Source organism: Leptodactylus fuscus, chromosome 1, assembly GCF_031893055.1.
Source record: "Leptodactylus fuscus isolate aLepFus1 chromosome 1, aLepFus1.hap2, whole genome shotgun sequence".
Taxonomy (NCBI): domain Eukaryota; kingdom Metazoa; phylum Chordata; class Amphibia; order Anura; family Leptodactylidae; genus Leptodactylus; species Leptodactylus fuscus.
Genome location: NC_134265.1, coordinates 99,874,624 through 99,890,377, shown reverse-complemented (window position 1 = coordinate 99,890,377; position 15,754 = coordinate 99,874,624). Strand labels below are relative to the sequence as shown.

Genomic DNA, 15,754 nt, shown 5'->3' with positions numbered 1-15,754 from the left:
CTTTTTGGCACAAAATTAACTTCCAAAGCCAAATATGGTGCAAGTATATGATGCAAGGACACCTACACACCTATCTCTGACACATTGGGGAGTTCACCCTCATGCGCCCTTTTGGCCTGCACCATCATGCGCCTCTTCCCAGCCACTCCACATTTCCCAAGCTTTTCATTGCAGGCAGAAGTACAATACAACCCACCCCCATGCCCAAGCCTGTAACAGCCTCATCGATAAACTGCTGGCCCTGGAGATGTTGGTGTTTGTTTATGCTTCTGGAGACCCAGGCCTTCCGTCAGCAGATGGCAGCTGGGGCACCTCCCTATGCTGGGCCTAGCCGTTACTACTTCTCTTGGTGTGCTGTCTCTGCCTTGCGCCTGCATGTGTCCCATAACATCAGTCGGGCCCAGAGCTCTGCGCTTTGCTGCAAGGTCCACTTGACCACCGACACATGGACAAGCGCCTGTGGTCAGGGATGCTGCAGTGCTTATCTTTAATGACAGGCAGGGTGAATGTGGTGGAGTCTGTTCCCCGGGTGCAAACTGGGGTGGCCTATCTCCTCTCCCAGGCCAAAATTCATGGCAGGAGTAGACTGAAACCCTACGAAGCTGCAACCTCCACCCCAGCTACTAGCGGAAAACACTGTAACACTGGCATGGGGAGATGTCAGCAGGCCGTGCTGAAACTGATCAGCTTGGGGGACAGACAGCACAGTGCCTCCGAGGTCAGGGATGCCATCCTGGCTGAGATGGCATTTTTTTTTCCCTGCTACACCTGGGGCCTGGCATTTTTGCGCCTGTGATAATGGCTGGAACCTGGTAGCAGATCTGGAGCTTGCCAGACTCAAACACGGTCCACGCATGGCCCACGTTTTCCAACTTGTTGGTGCCATGTTTCTTTGAAACCTACACCATTGTGCCTGATATACAGGTCAAAGTGGGGCCATTTTCGTAAGTGAGAACTAGCCTCTGCTAGGCAGAAAACATTCAGAGCACACTCCTCTCATCTTCGCACCGTTGGCTGGCGGAGGAAGACGAGGGGGTTGGAGTGGCATCTGATGTCCCTATCCCACACGAGGCTAGAGGGTGCACTTCAGTGCATCCCATTGCTTCACCACAAATGGTGTGAAGGGGAGTGGAAAATGGAGGAAATGGAGAGTGACCCTTACAGTTGCGGCCAGCAAAGGCATGCCAAGTAACACACTGGCACACATGGCTGACTTCATCTTGGGTTGCTTTTCAACACATATTTCACATCATGAAGAACAAATAATACTGGATTTTTTCAAGCCTCGAACCCCGGTCTAGGTCTAATGTCTGTTCCTTTCTTATATTAGGGGAGAGGGAAAAAAAATTACTTCAGTGATACGTTTAGCGTACATAGACTGACTATTAATGTGTATCCCACTTAGTGTTGTTAGGGTTACACACCGTCACAACCTGGCTAAAGCTTCTATAGCTGTTAATAAAGTCAACATAACTTTACGGTATCCAAAAAGACAGCTGGTACCGACAGAGAGCAAGACAAATGTCACCCAAAGCTGTGAGCTCTGAACACCCACAGTGACTTTGGCGTCATCATCATTATAAGGGAGCGGGTGGTAATAAATAACTTGGCAGTGCCTAAAACCCAAAAAGCTTATACAACTATATTTACATTAAGATACACAAATGAAACTTTTCAGTAGCATGTCATGAGACAAGCTGATAAGCTCTTCCTTTGTGCAGTGCTATTTGAAAGTTAAACGCTGCCTTTATTTTAATTCTGGAGAAGGTGCAGACATTAGATTTAAAACATGTTGTCTTCATTGTCCAAATCCTCTATATAGGTAACGTGTTTTTCGGGCCGAGCTGTCTGGGAACGAGCTGGTGCAGCACTGACAACCTGGGTGAATATGGCAAGAGCCTGAGATGTAGGGTGAATGAATCCCCAAATTATTTGTGGAATTCCCAGTGAGACAATGGCACTGTATACCAGTATTAAAAATTGTGGGTGCACATAACCCCCATATATTCTTTGAATTCCCAGTGAGACAATGGAACTGTATAGCAGTAGCAAAAATTGTGGGTGCACGTAACCCCCATATATTCTTTGAATTCCCAGTCAGACAATGGCACTATATACCAGTATTAAAAATTGTGGGTGCACATAACCCCCATATATTCTTTGAATTCCCAGTCAGACAATGGCACTGTATACCAGTAGTAAAAATTGTGGGTGCACATAACCCCCATATATTCTTTGAATTCCCAGTGAGACAATGGAACTGTATAGCAGTAGCAAAAATTGTGGGTGCACGTAACCCCCATATATTCTTTGAATTCCCAGTCAGACAATGGCACTGTATACCAGTAGTAAAAATTGTGGGTGCACATAACCCCCATATATTCTTTGAATTCCCAGTCAGACAATGGCACTATATACCAGTAGTAAAAATTGTGGGTGCACATAACCCCAATATATTCTTTGAATTCCCAGTCAGACAATGGCACTGTATACCAGTATTAAAAATTGTGGGTGCACATAACCCCCATATATTCTTTGAATTCCCAGTCAGACAATGGCACTGTATACCAGTAGTAAACATTGTGGGTGCACATAACCCCAATATATTCTTTGAATTCCCAGTCAGACAATGGCACTGTATACCAGTATTAAAAATTGTGGGTGCACATAACCCCCATATATTCTTTGAATTCCCAGTCAGACAATGGCACTGTATACCAGTATTAAAAATTGTGGGTGCACATAACCCCCATATATTCTTTGAATTCCCAGTGAGACAATGGAACTGTATAGCAGTAGCAAAAATTGTGGGTGCACGTAACCCCCATATATTCTTTGAATTCCCAGTCAGACAATGGCACTGTATACCAGTATTAAAAATTGTGGGTGCACATAACCCCCATATATTCTTTGAATTCCCAGTCAGACAATGGCACTATATACCAGTAGTAAAAATTGTGGGTGCACATAACCCCAATATATTCTTTGAATTCCCAGTCAGACAATGGCACTGTATACCAGTATTAAAAATTGTGGGTGCACATAACCCCCATATATTCTTTGAATTCCCAGTCAGACAATGGCACTATATACCAGTATTAAAAATTGTGGGTGCACATAACCCCCATATATTCTTTGAATTCCCAGTCAGACAATGGCACTGTATACCAGTAGTAAAAATTGTGGGTGCACATAACCCCAATATATTCTTTGAATTCCCAGTCAGACAATGGCACTGTATACCAGTATTAAAAATTGTGGGTGCACATAACCCCCATATATTCTTTGAATTCCCAGTCAGACAATGGCACTGTATACCAGTATTAAAAATTGTGGGTGCACATAACCCCCATATATTCTTTGAATTCCCAGTCAGACAATGGCACTATATACCAGTAGTAAAAATTGTGGGTGCACATAACCCCAATATATTCTTTGAATTCCCAGTCAGACAATGGCACTATATACCAGTATTAAAAATTGTGGGTGCACATAACCCCAATATATTCTTTGAATTCCCAGTCAGACAATGGCACTGTATACCAGTATTAAAAATTGTGGGTGCACATAACCCCCATATATTCTTTGAATTCCCAGTGAGACAATGGCACTGTATAGCAGTAGCAAAAATTGTGGGTGCACGTCACCCCAATATATTCTTTGAATTCCCAGTCAGACAATGGCACTGTATACCAGTAGTAAAAATTGTGGGTGCACATAACCCCCATATATTCTTTGAATTCCCAGTCAGACAATGGCACTGTATACCAGTATTAAAAATTGTGGGTGCACATAACCCCCATATATTCTTTGAATTGCCAGTGAGACAATGGAACTGTATAGCAGTAGCAAAAATTGTGGGTGCACGTAACCCCCATATATTCTTTGAATTCCCAGTGAGACAATGGCACTGTATAGCAGTAGCAAAAATTGTGGGTGCACGTCACCCCAATATATTCTTTGAATTCCCAGTCAGACAATGGCACTGTATACCAGTAGTAAAAATTGTGGGTGCACATAACCCCCATATATTCTTTGAATTCCCAGTCAGACAATGGCACTGTATACCAGTATTAAAAATTGTGGGTGCACATAACCCCCATATATTCTTTGAATTGCCAGTGAGACAATGGAACTGTATAGCAGTAGCAAAAATTGTGGGTGCACGTAACCCCCATATATTCTTTGAATTCCCAGTGAGACAATGGCACTGTATAGCAGTAGCAAAAATTGTGGGTGCACGTAACCCCCATATATTCTTTGAATTCCCAGTGAGACAATGGCACTGTATAGCAGTAGCAAAAATTGTGGGTGCACGTAACCCCCATATATTCTTTGAATTCCCAGTCAGACAATGGCACTTTATACCAGTATTAAAAATTGTGGGTGCACATAACCCCCATATATTCTTTGAATTCCCAGTCAGACAATGGCACTGTATACCAGTAGTAAAAATTGTGGGTGCACATAACCCCAATATATTCTTTGAATTCCCAGTCAGACAATGGCACTGTATACCAGTATTAAAAATTGTGGGTGCACATAACCCCCATATATTCTTTGAATTCCCAGTCAGACAATGGCACTGTATACCAGTATTAAAAATTGTGGGTGCACATAACCCCCATATATTCTTTGAATTCCCAGTGAGACAATGGCACTGTATAGCAGTAGCAAAAATTGTGGGTGCACGTCACCCCAATATATTCTTTGAATTCCCAGTCAGACAATGGCACTGTATACCAGTAGTAAAAATTGTGGGTGCACATAACCCCCATATATTCTTTGAATTCCCAGTCAGACAATGGCACTGTATACCAGTATTAAAAATTGTGGGTGCACATAACCCCCATATATTCTTTGAATTGCCAGTGAGACAATGGAACTGTATAGCAGTAGCAAAAATTGTGGGTGCACGTAACCCCCATATATTCTTTGAATTCCCAGTGAGACAATGGCACTGTATAGCAGTAGCAAAAATTGTGGGTGCACGTCACCCCAATATATTCTTTGAATTCCCAGTCAGACAATGGCACTGTATACCAGTAGTAAAAATTGTGGGTGCACATAACCCCCATATATTCTTTGAATTCCCAGTCAGACAATGGCACTGTATACCAGTATTAAAAATTGTGGGTGCACATAACCCCCATATATTCTTTGAATTGCCAGTGAGACAATGGAACTGTATAGCAGTAGCAAAAATTGTGGGTGCACGTAACCCCCATATATTCTTTGAATTCCCAGTGAGACAATGGCACTGTATAGCAGTAGCAAAAATTGTGGGTGCACGTAACCCCCATATATTCTTTGAATTCCCAGTGAGACAATGGCACTGTATAGCAGTAGCAAAAATTGTGGGTGCACGTAACCCCCATATATTCTTTGAATTCCCAGTCAGACAATGGCACTATATACCAGTATTAAAAATTGTGGGTGCACATAACCCCCATATATTCTTTGAATTCCCAGTCAGACAATGGCACTGTATACCAGTAGTAAAAATTGTGGGTGCACATAACCCCAATATATTCTTTGAATTCCCAGTCAGACAATGGCACTGTATACCAGTATTAAAAATTGTGGGTGCACATAACCCCCATATATTCTTTGAATTCCCAGTCAGACAATGGCACTGTATACCAGTATTAAAAATTGTGGGTGCACATAACCCCCATATATTCTTTGAATTCCCAGTCAGACAATGGCACTATATACCAGTAGTAAAAATTGTGGGTGCACATAACCCCAATATATTCTTTGAATTCCCAGTCAGACAATGGCACTGTATACCAGTATTAAAAATTGTGGGTGCACATAACCCCCATATATTCTTTGAATTCCCAGTCAGACAATGGCACTATATACCAGTATTAAAAATTGTGGGTGCACATAACCCCAATATATTCTTTGAATTCCCAGTCAGACAATGGCACTGTATACCAGTATTAAAAATTGTGGGTGCACATAACCCCCATATATTCTTTGAATTCCCAGTCAGACAATGGCACTATATACCAGTATTAAAAATTGTGGGTGCACATAACCCCAATATATTCTTTGAATTCCCAGTCAGACAATGGCACTGTATACCAGCATTAAAAATTGTGGGTGCACATAACCCCCATATATTCTTTGAATTCCCAGTGAGACAATGGAACTGTATAGCAGTAGCAAAAATTGTGGGTGCACGTAACCCCCATATATTCTTTGAATTCCCAGTCAGACAATGGCACTATATACCAGTATTAAAAATTGTGGGTGCACATAACCCCCATATATTCTTTGAATTCCCAGTGAGACAATGGCACTGTATAGCAGTAGCAAAAATTGTGGGTGCACGTAACCCCCATATATTCTTTGAATTCCCAGTGAGACAATGGCACTGTATAGCAGTAGCAAAAATTGTGGGTGCACGTAACCCCCATATATTCTTTGAATTCCCAGTCAGACAATGGCACTATATACCAGTATTAAAAATTGTGGGTGCACATAACCCCCATATATTCTTTGAATTCCCAGTCAGACAATGGCACTGTATACCAGTAGTAAAAATTGTGGGTGCACATAACCCCCATATATTCTTTGAATTCCCAGTCAGACAATGGCACTGTATACCAGTATTAAAAATTGTGGGTGCACATAACCCCCATATATTCTTTGAATTCCCAGTCAGACAATGGCACTGTATACCAGTATTAAAAATTGTGGGTGCACATAACCCCCATATATTCTTTGAATTCCCAGTCAGACAATGGCACTATATACCAGTAGTAAAAATTGTGGGTGCACATAACCCCAATATATTCTTTGAATTCCCAGTCAGACAATGGCACTGTATACCAGTATTAAAAATTGTGGGTGCACATAACCCCCATATATTCTTTGAATTCCCAGTCAGACAATGGCACTATATACCAGTATTAAAAATTGTGGGTGCACATAACCCCAATATATTCTTTGAATTCCCAGTCAGACAATGGCACTGTATACCAGCATTAAAAATTGTGGGTGCACATAACCCCCATATATTCTTTGAATTCCCAGTGAGACAATGGAACTGTATAGCAGTAGCAAAAATTGTGGGTGCACGTAACCCCCATATATTCTTTGAATTCCCAGTCAGACAATGGCACTATATACCAGTATTAAAAATTGTGGGTGCACATAACCCCCATATATTCTTTGAATTCCCAGTCAGACAATGGCACTGTATACCAGTATTAAAAATTGTGGGTGCACATAACCCCCATATATTCTTTGAATTCCCAGTGAGACAATGGAACTGTATAGCAGTATTAAAAATTGTGGGTGCACGTAACCCCCATATATTCTTTGAATTCCCAGTCAGACAATGGCACTATATACCAGTATTAAAAATTGTGGGTGCACATAACCCCCATATATTCTTTGAATTCCCAGTCAGACAATGGCACTGTATACCAGTATTAAAAATTGTGGTTGCACATAACCCCCATATATTCTTTGAATTCCCAGTGAGACAATGGAACTGTATAGCAGTATTAAAAATTGTGGGTGTACGTAACCCCCATATATTCTTTGAATTCCCAGTCAGACAATGGCACTGTATACCAGTATTAAAAATTGTGGGTGCACATAACCCCCATATATTCTTTGAATTCCCAGTGAGACAATGGAACTGTATAGCAGTATTAAAAATTGTGGGTGCACGTAACCCCCATATATTCTTTGAATTCCCAGTCAGACAATGGCACTGTATACCAGTATTAAAAATTGTGGGTGCACATAACCCCCATATATTCTTTGAATTCCCAGTGAGACAATGGAACTGTATAGCAGTAGCAAAAATTGTGGGTGCACGTAACCCCCATATATTCTTTGAATTCCCAGTCAGACAATGGCACTGTATACCAGTATTAAAAATTGTGGGTGCACATAACCCCCATATATTCTTTGAATTCCCAGTCAGACAATGGCACTGTATACCAGTAGTAAAAATTGTGGGTGCACATAACCCCCATATATTCTTTGAATTGCCAGTGAGACAATGGAACTGTATAGCAGTAGCAAAAATTGTGGGTGCACGTAACCCCCATATATTCTTTGAATTCCCAGTGAGACAATGGCACTGTATAGCAGTAGCAAAAATTGTGGGTGCACGTAACCCCCATATATTCTTTGAATTCCCAGTGAGACAATGGCACTGTATAGCAGTAGCAAAAATTGTGGGTGCACGTCACCCCAATATATTCTTTGAATTCCCAGTCAGACAATGGCACTGTATACCAGTAGTAAAAATTGTGGGTGCACATAACCCCCATATATTCTTTGAATTCCCAGTCAGACAATGGCACTGTATACCAGTATTAAAAATTGTGGGTGCACATAACCCCCATATATTCTTTAAATTCCCAGTGAGACAATGGCACTGTATAGCAGTAGCAAAAATTGTGGGTGCACATCACCCCAATATATTCTTTGAATTCCCAGTCAGACAATGGCACTATATACCAGTAGCAAAAATTGTGGGTGTATATAGCCCCAATTCTATTGCTAGGGGACTTGCAGGGTATTTCTGAGGTGAAGGTGGGGGGGCACACCGTTGGAACGGGGATTTGGGGTGTATATATGGGGTATACGGGAATACACTGTCAGTGTGTTCCATTCAGGATCCTGGGAAAGCTGGGTTGCGGCGATTGAGCCCGTCAGTGCCACGTTACACTGACAAGCTTCTCCCTGTAATTGAAGTTATATGTAAGCCCAATATATTCTTTGAATTCCCAGTGAGACAATGGCACTATATGGCAGTAGCAAAAATAGTGGGTGTATATAGCCCCAATCCTATTGCTAGGGGACTTGCAGGGTATTTCTGGGGTGAAGGTGGGGGGGCACACCGTTGGAACGGGTATCGGGGGTATATATCGGGTATACGGGAATACACTGACAGTGTATTCCATTCAGGATCCTGGGAAAGCTGGGTTGCGGCGATTGAGCCCGTCAGTGCCACGTTACACTGACAAGCTTCTCCCTGGAATTTAGCTCTTATAAGAGCTGTTGGTTGTCTTCTCCTTCCTATCCTAGCCTGTCCCTGCCTACCCAGAATCTAACCCCTAGCTAACTGGACGGAAACCTCCGTCCTCGGTGAATTGCAAGCTCAGAATGACGCGAAGCTGGGCGGCGCTGTTCTTTTAAATTAGAGGTCACATGTTTTCGGCAGCCAATGGGTTTTGCCTACTTTTTTCAACGTCACCGGTGTCGTAGTTCCTGTCCCACCTACCCTGCGCTGTTATTGGAGCAAAAAAGGCGCCAGGGAAGGTGGGAGGGGAATCGAGTAATGGCGCACTTTACCACGCGGTGTTCGATTCGATTCGAACATGCCGAACAGCCTAATATCCGATCGAACATGAGTTCGATAGAACACTGTTCGCTCATCTCTATTCCTTAACCACAATGTGCCCCATATTACACCATCTTTTATTCACAAATATTGGAAGCCCTCCTCCTTTCTTCTTACCACTGTTACGCATTCTATCCACACAAAGAAGTTTGGACCCATCCAGGGAAACAATGGTGTCCAGATTGGCTTCAGAAAGCCAAGTCTTTGTGAACAGCATCATACTGCAATCACGAAACTCCTGATGATGCCTGGTCAGCGCCATCAATTCATCCATCTTATTTGCAATAGATCTCTCATTGCCCATAATGATGGAAGGTAGTGCGGGGTTATGGCATCTTCTCCTATTCTTCTTGAGTGTTCCAGCTCTGCAGCCTATTCTTTGTTTCCTCCTAATATCATGGGGAATAGCAGGTCTGGCCACATGTAGACCAGCTGTGTACCTCAGCTGCAGAAGCTCCTCCCTGGAGTAGACAAAAGAATCCTGGCTGCAGGCAGGATCTCTAAACACAATAGCTCCCATTGAAAGAGTAAATAAAGAGTAAATAGAGAGTACACATAGTTCCAAGTCTATAACCTCACATAGTTCTTCATAGTGCAATGCCCTTAAGTAGTAGAGTGATAAGACAAAGAAAGAAAAAGAAGGGAAAAACTCAAGTTGAGCAGGAACTGCATGCAACTCCAGTGGTGCCATATCTGCAAAGGGGCTAGGCTAGGGCTACAGAGCAACATTGGTCACAAATCCTGTTGCATAACTCAAGATAGTCATGTAACCTGTGACTCCTTAAATAATGTCATTGAATGGAGTCATATTACGACACAGAAGATACTGTGACAAATAGAAGTCTCAGTTGAAACATCTTCTAAGTTGTAATGTGGCTCATTGTGATTGGTTGCAAACAAATACCAACACAAGTCTCTACAAATGGCAGATTCACCATAAACATATGCAAACAATGTCAAAAGACAGAATCACCATAAAAATAACAAATTTTATCAAAGTTATAAAAACATAACATGAAAAGAATGAAATACAGTACACAATAAAGAAAGGGGGAACCAAAATGCTTCCAAATAACATTTGGAGTAAATGTTATAAATGACCAAACATTTCTGTGGGACTACAAGGCAAGGTGCAACAAGTCAGGAAATACATATGGATGGCTACAAAGACTCAATCTGCATTCTAGAGTGGTGTATACAAAAGTGTTACAAGCCAGCCAAACAATGTAATAGATGTGTACATAAGCACCAAAAGACCCTATTAAGATTGAAAGTGCATATTATATGTACCTATCACGTGGAGACGCGCCTTTAATAAAATGTGTTATTTTTATGGTGATTCTGTCTTTTGACATTGTTTTCATTTGATTGGTGAAGGCTGCAGAGGGCAACACAGCTATCTTTGGTCATATGATGGACATGGCTAAAATCACCATATAGACTGAGCCTTAAAGAGATTATTTGGGTTATAGTAAAATATAGAGGAAAATAAAAGTTATGAGTAGGTAAACAATTTACTGATGTACTTTAGATTCCAGATCTGGATATTTCCACTGAATCGTGTCACTTCAGGAGATATAGACAAACATTGATGGCCCATTCATCTATCTATGTGTGGAGAGGAATAAGATTAAATCATGGATGAGATGTTGATCCAGGGATTTATTCTGATTACTATTGTAAGTAGAGATGAGCGAGTAGTACTCTATCGAGTAGGTATTCGATCGAATACTACGGTATTCGAAATACTCGTACTCGATCGAGTACTACTAGCTGTTCGAAGTTAAGATTCGACGCAGAACCAGCGTTGATTGGCAGAATGCTATACATTGCCAATTAACGCTGGTTCTTCTCTTACCTTTAGAAGTCTTCTCCCTGCGCAGCGTCCCCGCGTCCTCTTCCGGCTCTGAATTCACACTGCCAGGCATCGGGCCTGGGCAGAGCCGACTGTGCATGTCCGCTTGTAGTGCGGGCATGTGCAGTCGGCTCTGCCCAGGCCCGATGCCTGGCAGAGTGAATTCAAGGCCAGAAGAGGACGCGGGGATGCTGCGCAGGGAGAAGAATCCAGCCCGACTCTCACTCATGGACTTGGTAAGTAGAATTTGATCGAATGTTGCGTACCCCTGAAACGAGCATTTCCCCCCATAGACTATAATGCGGTTCGAAATCCGTTCAAACAGTCGAACAGTGTGCGGCTGTTCGAATCGGATTTCGAACCCCGAACATTTTAGTGTTCGCTCATCTCTAATTGTAAGGACATCAACTGACAACCACTGGCATCACTCATCTTACCAGGGCTCTCTTCCTCCTCCCTGATGCCTGCTCCATGTCCCTGGATGCCCTCGTGCAGACACTCCTCCTGTGTGTGGTCACTCTCTGTCTGTCTCTGCTCCGCCCATAGGGCATATGAGGCTGCCATCATGTAAATATTTAGTTCACACACCTTTTAATGTGTCCCTGGTCAATCCCTGAGCTCCCTTGGCTATTTAGATCTGCTCAGCCTGCTCACAGACCCTTGAGCAATTAGATTCCATTCTTTGCTTTTAGGATTTGTCCATTGGCTTTCGTTTGTACTGCTTCATGTATCATCTAACCTGAGCCCTTAAGAATTACAGTATAAGACCAGGGATATCAATCTATCCAATTAGGAAGCATAAGAGATTGTAAATCAAGGTTACCTGCTTTGGAGCGAATAAAAGTGACAGCATGTGCACTGGAGAATGAACAGCAAGACAGCCCCCTAAAATCGATATTCAGGTGGTGGCCGCAGACAATTACTCTCTTTATCCTTCCTTCCTGATTTTTCTCTAGTCTGATATTTTGCTAGTATGCTTCTCACTATTACTAGCATAAGACAGTACTTGCAGACCATTCAGGTTGCAGAGCTACTCCAGCTTTACAAGGATAGCACACGCATATGTTCAGTTCAAAGATAGTTTCCTATGTCTCCCAGAACAGTCTCAAGAACATTGAGCAGAAACCAGAACACAGGCTGTTACCACCCTAAGGGAGCCAAACAGGACCATAGAAAGGCATCAGCCAACTCAACAGTGAGACCAGTATCTTCTCCTTTGTGCGAGGTTGAAAAGGGAAAAGTATTGCTAGAGCCTTACAAAATGATCTCCAGCCATCATAGATGTGCATGTTTCTATCCATATTGTCAGAAACTAGAAATTACTTGGCATTGTACGCCATAATTAGCAGGTTTCCCATTAGCAACCTGCAATTTTTTACTGAGCAGAATCTAGCCCTCAGTTTTTGTTAATGATCTTGGTTTCTAATGACCATCGATACGTCATTTTTAACTTGAATCCTACATGGATTTAAGCTTTATATATATATATATATATATATATATATATTCCGAAAATATAGTATAGAATATATAGAGTAGGCCCTTCAATTTCCCCTCTGCTCTTTGTTCACATTTATACGCCTTTTCAGGGTCCAAGAGAAGTATGTTTATGGCCCTGTATTCACATTTGTAGACTTATTCTGAGTCCAAAAGAGGTTTGTTTGCTGTAGGCCTTGTGCGCTTCTTAGGTCAGGGTCTTACAGGGTTTTTTGGTCTGGAACCTGAGGCGGAGGCCGCCTCAGATTCCGGTCCAAAATACGAGTAGCTGCGACTGGATGCCGGTGAAGTGCACCAGCATCCAGTCGCGCACTCTGCTCCAGATTAAGCCCAAATGAATGGGCCTAGTCAGGAGGAGGGAGTGTCTTCAAGCGGACTTGCAAGCGACTCCACCTGAAGAATGAGCATGTCCTTTCTTTTTTCCGGGAGCCGGAAGAAACCGCTCCTGGAAAAAAAGAACTGGCCACCTCCCATTGAAATCTATGGGAGCTGTCTTTTTGGTCAGGATTATGAGGCGAATACGGCCTCAAAATCCTGACCAAAATGCCCCGTGTCAACTCAGCCTTACTGTTTGATGAAATATATATAACAAAGAATCTCTCATTTATATGTGTAATTTATAGAACTGTATACAGTGTCGATGCAGATATATATATATATATATATGTTTTTTCTTTTTTTACAGATGTATCAAAGGTTAATATGACTCAGCATATTGTTTACTTGACTCTTTCAATGGGTTTTCAATGGCTTTTGTAGTCTTCTTAGATGGAATGTCGGAACACAAAGTGGGGCTTATTGTACAATAATGAATGAATATTATTGCCATTAGCATTAAATATCTGAAAGTTAATATATAATGAAAAGCTTTGGTATATAAAATCAAGAGCACTTCCTCAAAAAATTTCTGTACAGAAGTTTAAGCATGGTTGTATGTAGGAAATAGAAGGTTTTATGTCTCATAAATGGTAAAGAGTTTTCATTTGTTATTTTATGTACCTAAACATGAATCATCGATCAAGTATTTTGTAAAGCAATAAAGAGAACATAGTTCCATATCTCCTAGGAATTTACCATTTTTGACTAAATTTCAAAAATAGAATGTGAAATGGTTTATGGAACAGAAAAAGAGCAGTTGTAATTGCTGTTTCCTGAAGGTTACATACTGTACTTTATCATTTCTCGCAAGTAATCAGAGAAAACTTTAAATTAATACATTTTTCGAATTGCGCAATTCTTTTTCATTTAAATACACAACTGCGATAATTTAAGTCAGCATATAATAATGTCTTCTGACAGTCACTTTATTATTCCGCTGTTAAAGTCGAATCCATATCGCCCCAGGGACTCATTGTCTTTTTAGAACCAGTGAGAAAAAACACATTTTATTGCCAAGAAACTTAAACTAGTGTTTTTATGTCTTAGAAATGAATTTGGGCCCTTCTCCTCCTAGTAGTTTACAATTTATTACAGCATAAAATGTTCTTTATGGAAATATTTTCTTCCTTTTATCTGTTGTTTGCTGAAATTTCTGTTTTCTGGTTTTGCATACAGGAAGTAGAAATCAGTTGTTGGATCCAGTTCAGTGATGGTACGGTGACTCCCCTGGATATCTACAACTCCAAAGACTTTTCATTGAGCGTGACATCTTTGGATGAGAGGGTCTTTTCCGTGTCTCAGGATTCGAAATCCAAATGGCCAATTTTTTCAGCTATTGCAGAAGGGCAGGGGCCTCTGGTCAAAGTAGAGCTTATGATAAATGAATTATGTCAAAAGTCTAAACGTAAAAGTGTTCTCACTGTTGGTGTTGGACACATAAGTGTTAAATTTGGTCACAACAATGGAAGTAACAGTAGAAATGTGAACAGGGATCATTTTGAAAATCGTTCTACTGGTAAAAGACAGAGAATTCCATTGGAGCGCACAAGACCTGATGTAACTTACTTTGGTACACCATCCATGGAGAGAGATATTCAGAACATGAACAGGGTCACCACTGACCGAGCCCAATTAAGTAAGAAAAGGGAGAGGGAAAGTCTGTTAGATGATGACAGTCATCTTCCAAACATGCCCATGGATTTCACTAGCTTTCCTGCACAGGTTGACCTACCTGGTAATAATGGCGAAATAGAAGAAAATGATCTTGTCCAAAATACAAGAGGATTGAGTGACTTGGAAATTGGAATGTATGCTTTATTAGGAGTTTTTTGTTTGGCCATACTTGTCTTTCTAATAAATTGTGTGACATTTGCACTAAAGTATAGACATAAGCAAGTCCCTGTGGATGAACAGGAGACCATGACACATTCTCACGACTGGGTTGGACTAACAAATCGATCAGAAATATTGGAAAATAACATGAACTTCCCTTTGCAGCAGGAAGAATGCATAACAGCTATAGACAGGGGAGTTAATATTGCAGAAAGTAAATATCTCATCACTTCAAATCCTTCAAAAATTGTAAATGGACAGACCTACAGAACTGCAGAGACTTCCTTCAATGAAGGGAAAGAACAGAAGGGTGAGCCTGCCACTTCTCCTACCTCCAAAAGGAAACGTGTAAAATTTACTACTTTTACCACTATCCCATCTGAGGATGGTTGTCCCAATATTAACCCCATTTTAGTGAACAATGAAGACGATATAAAGTGGGTTTGCCAAGACATAGACGTGGGGGAATGCAAAGAACTCAGAAACTATATGGAAAGGTTACATGAAAATGTATGAAGAGACATCTTCTACATCAAGGTGTTTAGCCATTTTCAGACAACATAAAGTCCCAGTAGGGGCTAGCTGTATAGTCAATATATTTCCTCACTGGATAACAACTACTAAAAAAGATGAAGTCATTAAAAATGCACAAACAAACTTTTTACACTGACTTTCACAAGGTAGAACACAAAGTCTGGTTTAAATGCAAAGCTATGTATTGTATGTAATGTGTCATGCAAAGTACAAATACTGCAAACAAATACAACAAAGGAAACCTGTATTGAGTACTATTCAGACAACCAAAGGAGAAC

At 41.3% G+C, this 15,754-nt stretch overlaps 1 protein-coding gene and 1 long non-coding RNA gene across 2 annotated transcripts in view; one reads left to right on the top strand and one right to left on the bottom strand.

Moving 5' to 3' along the window:
• Window positions 1-15,616, top strand: part of TMEM132D (transmembrane protein 132D) — a 713,376-nt gene extending 697,760 nt beyond the window's left edge. The window contains exon 9 of the mRNA XM_075274815.1: window positions 14,286-15,616. Within this exon, the coding sequence (XP_075130916.1) occupies window positions 14,286-15,458 (1,173 nt within the window). The 3' untranslated portion in view covers window positions 15,459-15,616. The remainder of the gene's footprint in view (window positions 1-14,285) is intronic.
• LOC142203938 (uncharacterized) overlaps window positions 1-15,754 on the bottom strand; it is a 1,061,686-nt gene that overhangs the window by 789,675 nt on the left and 256,257 nt on the right. The gene's annotated exons all lie outside the window — the stretch shown is intronic.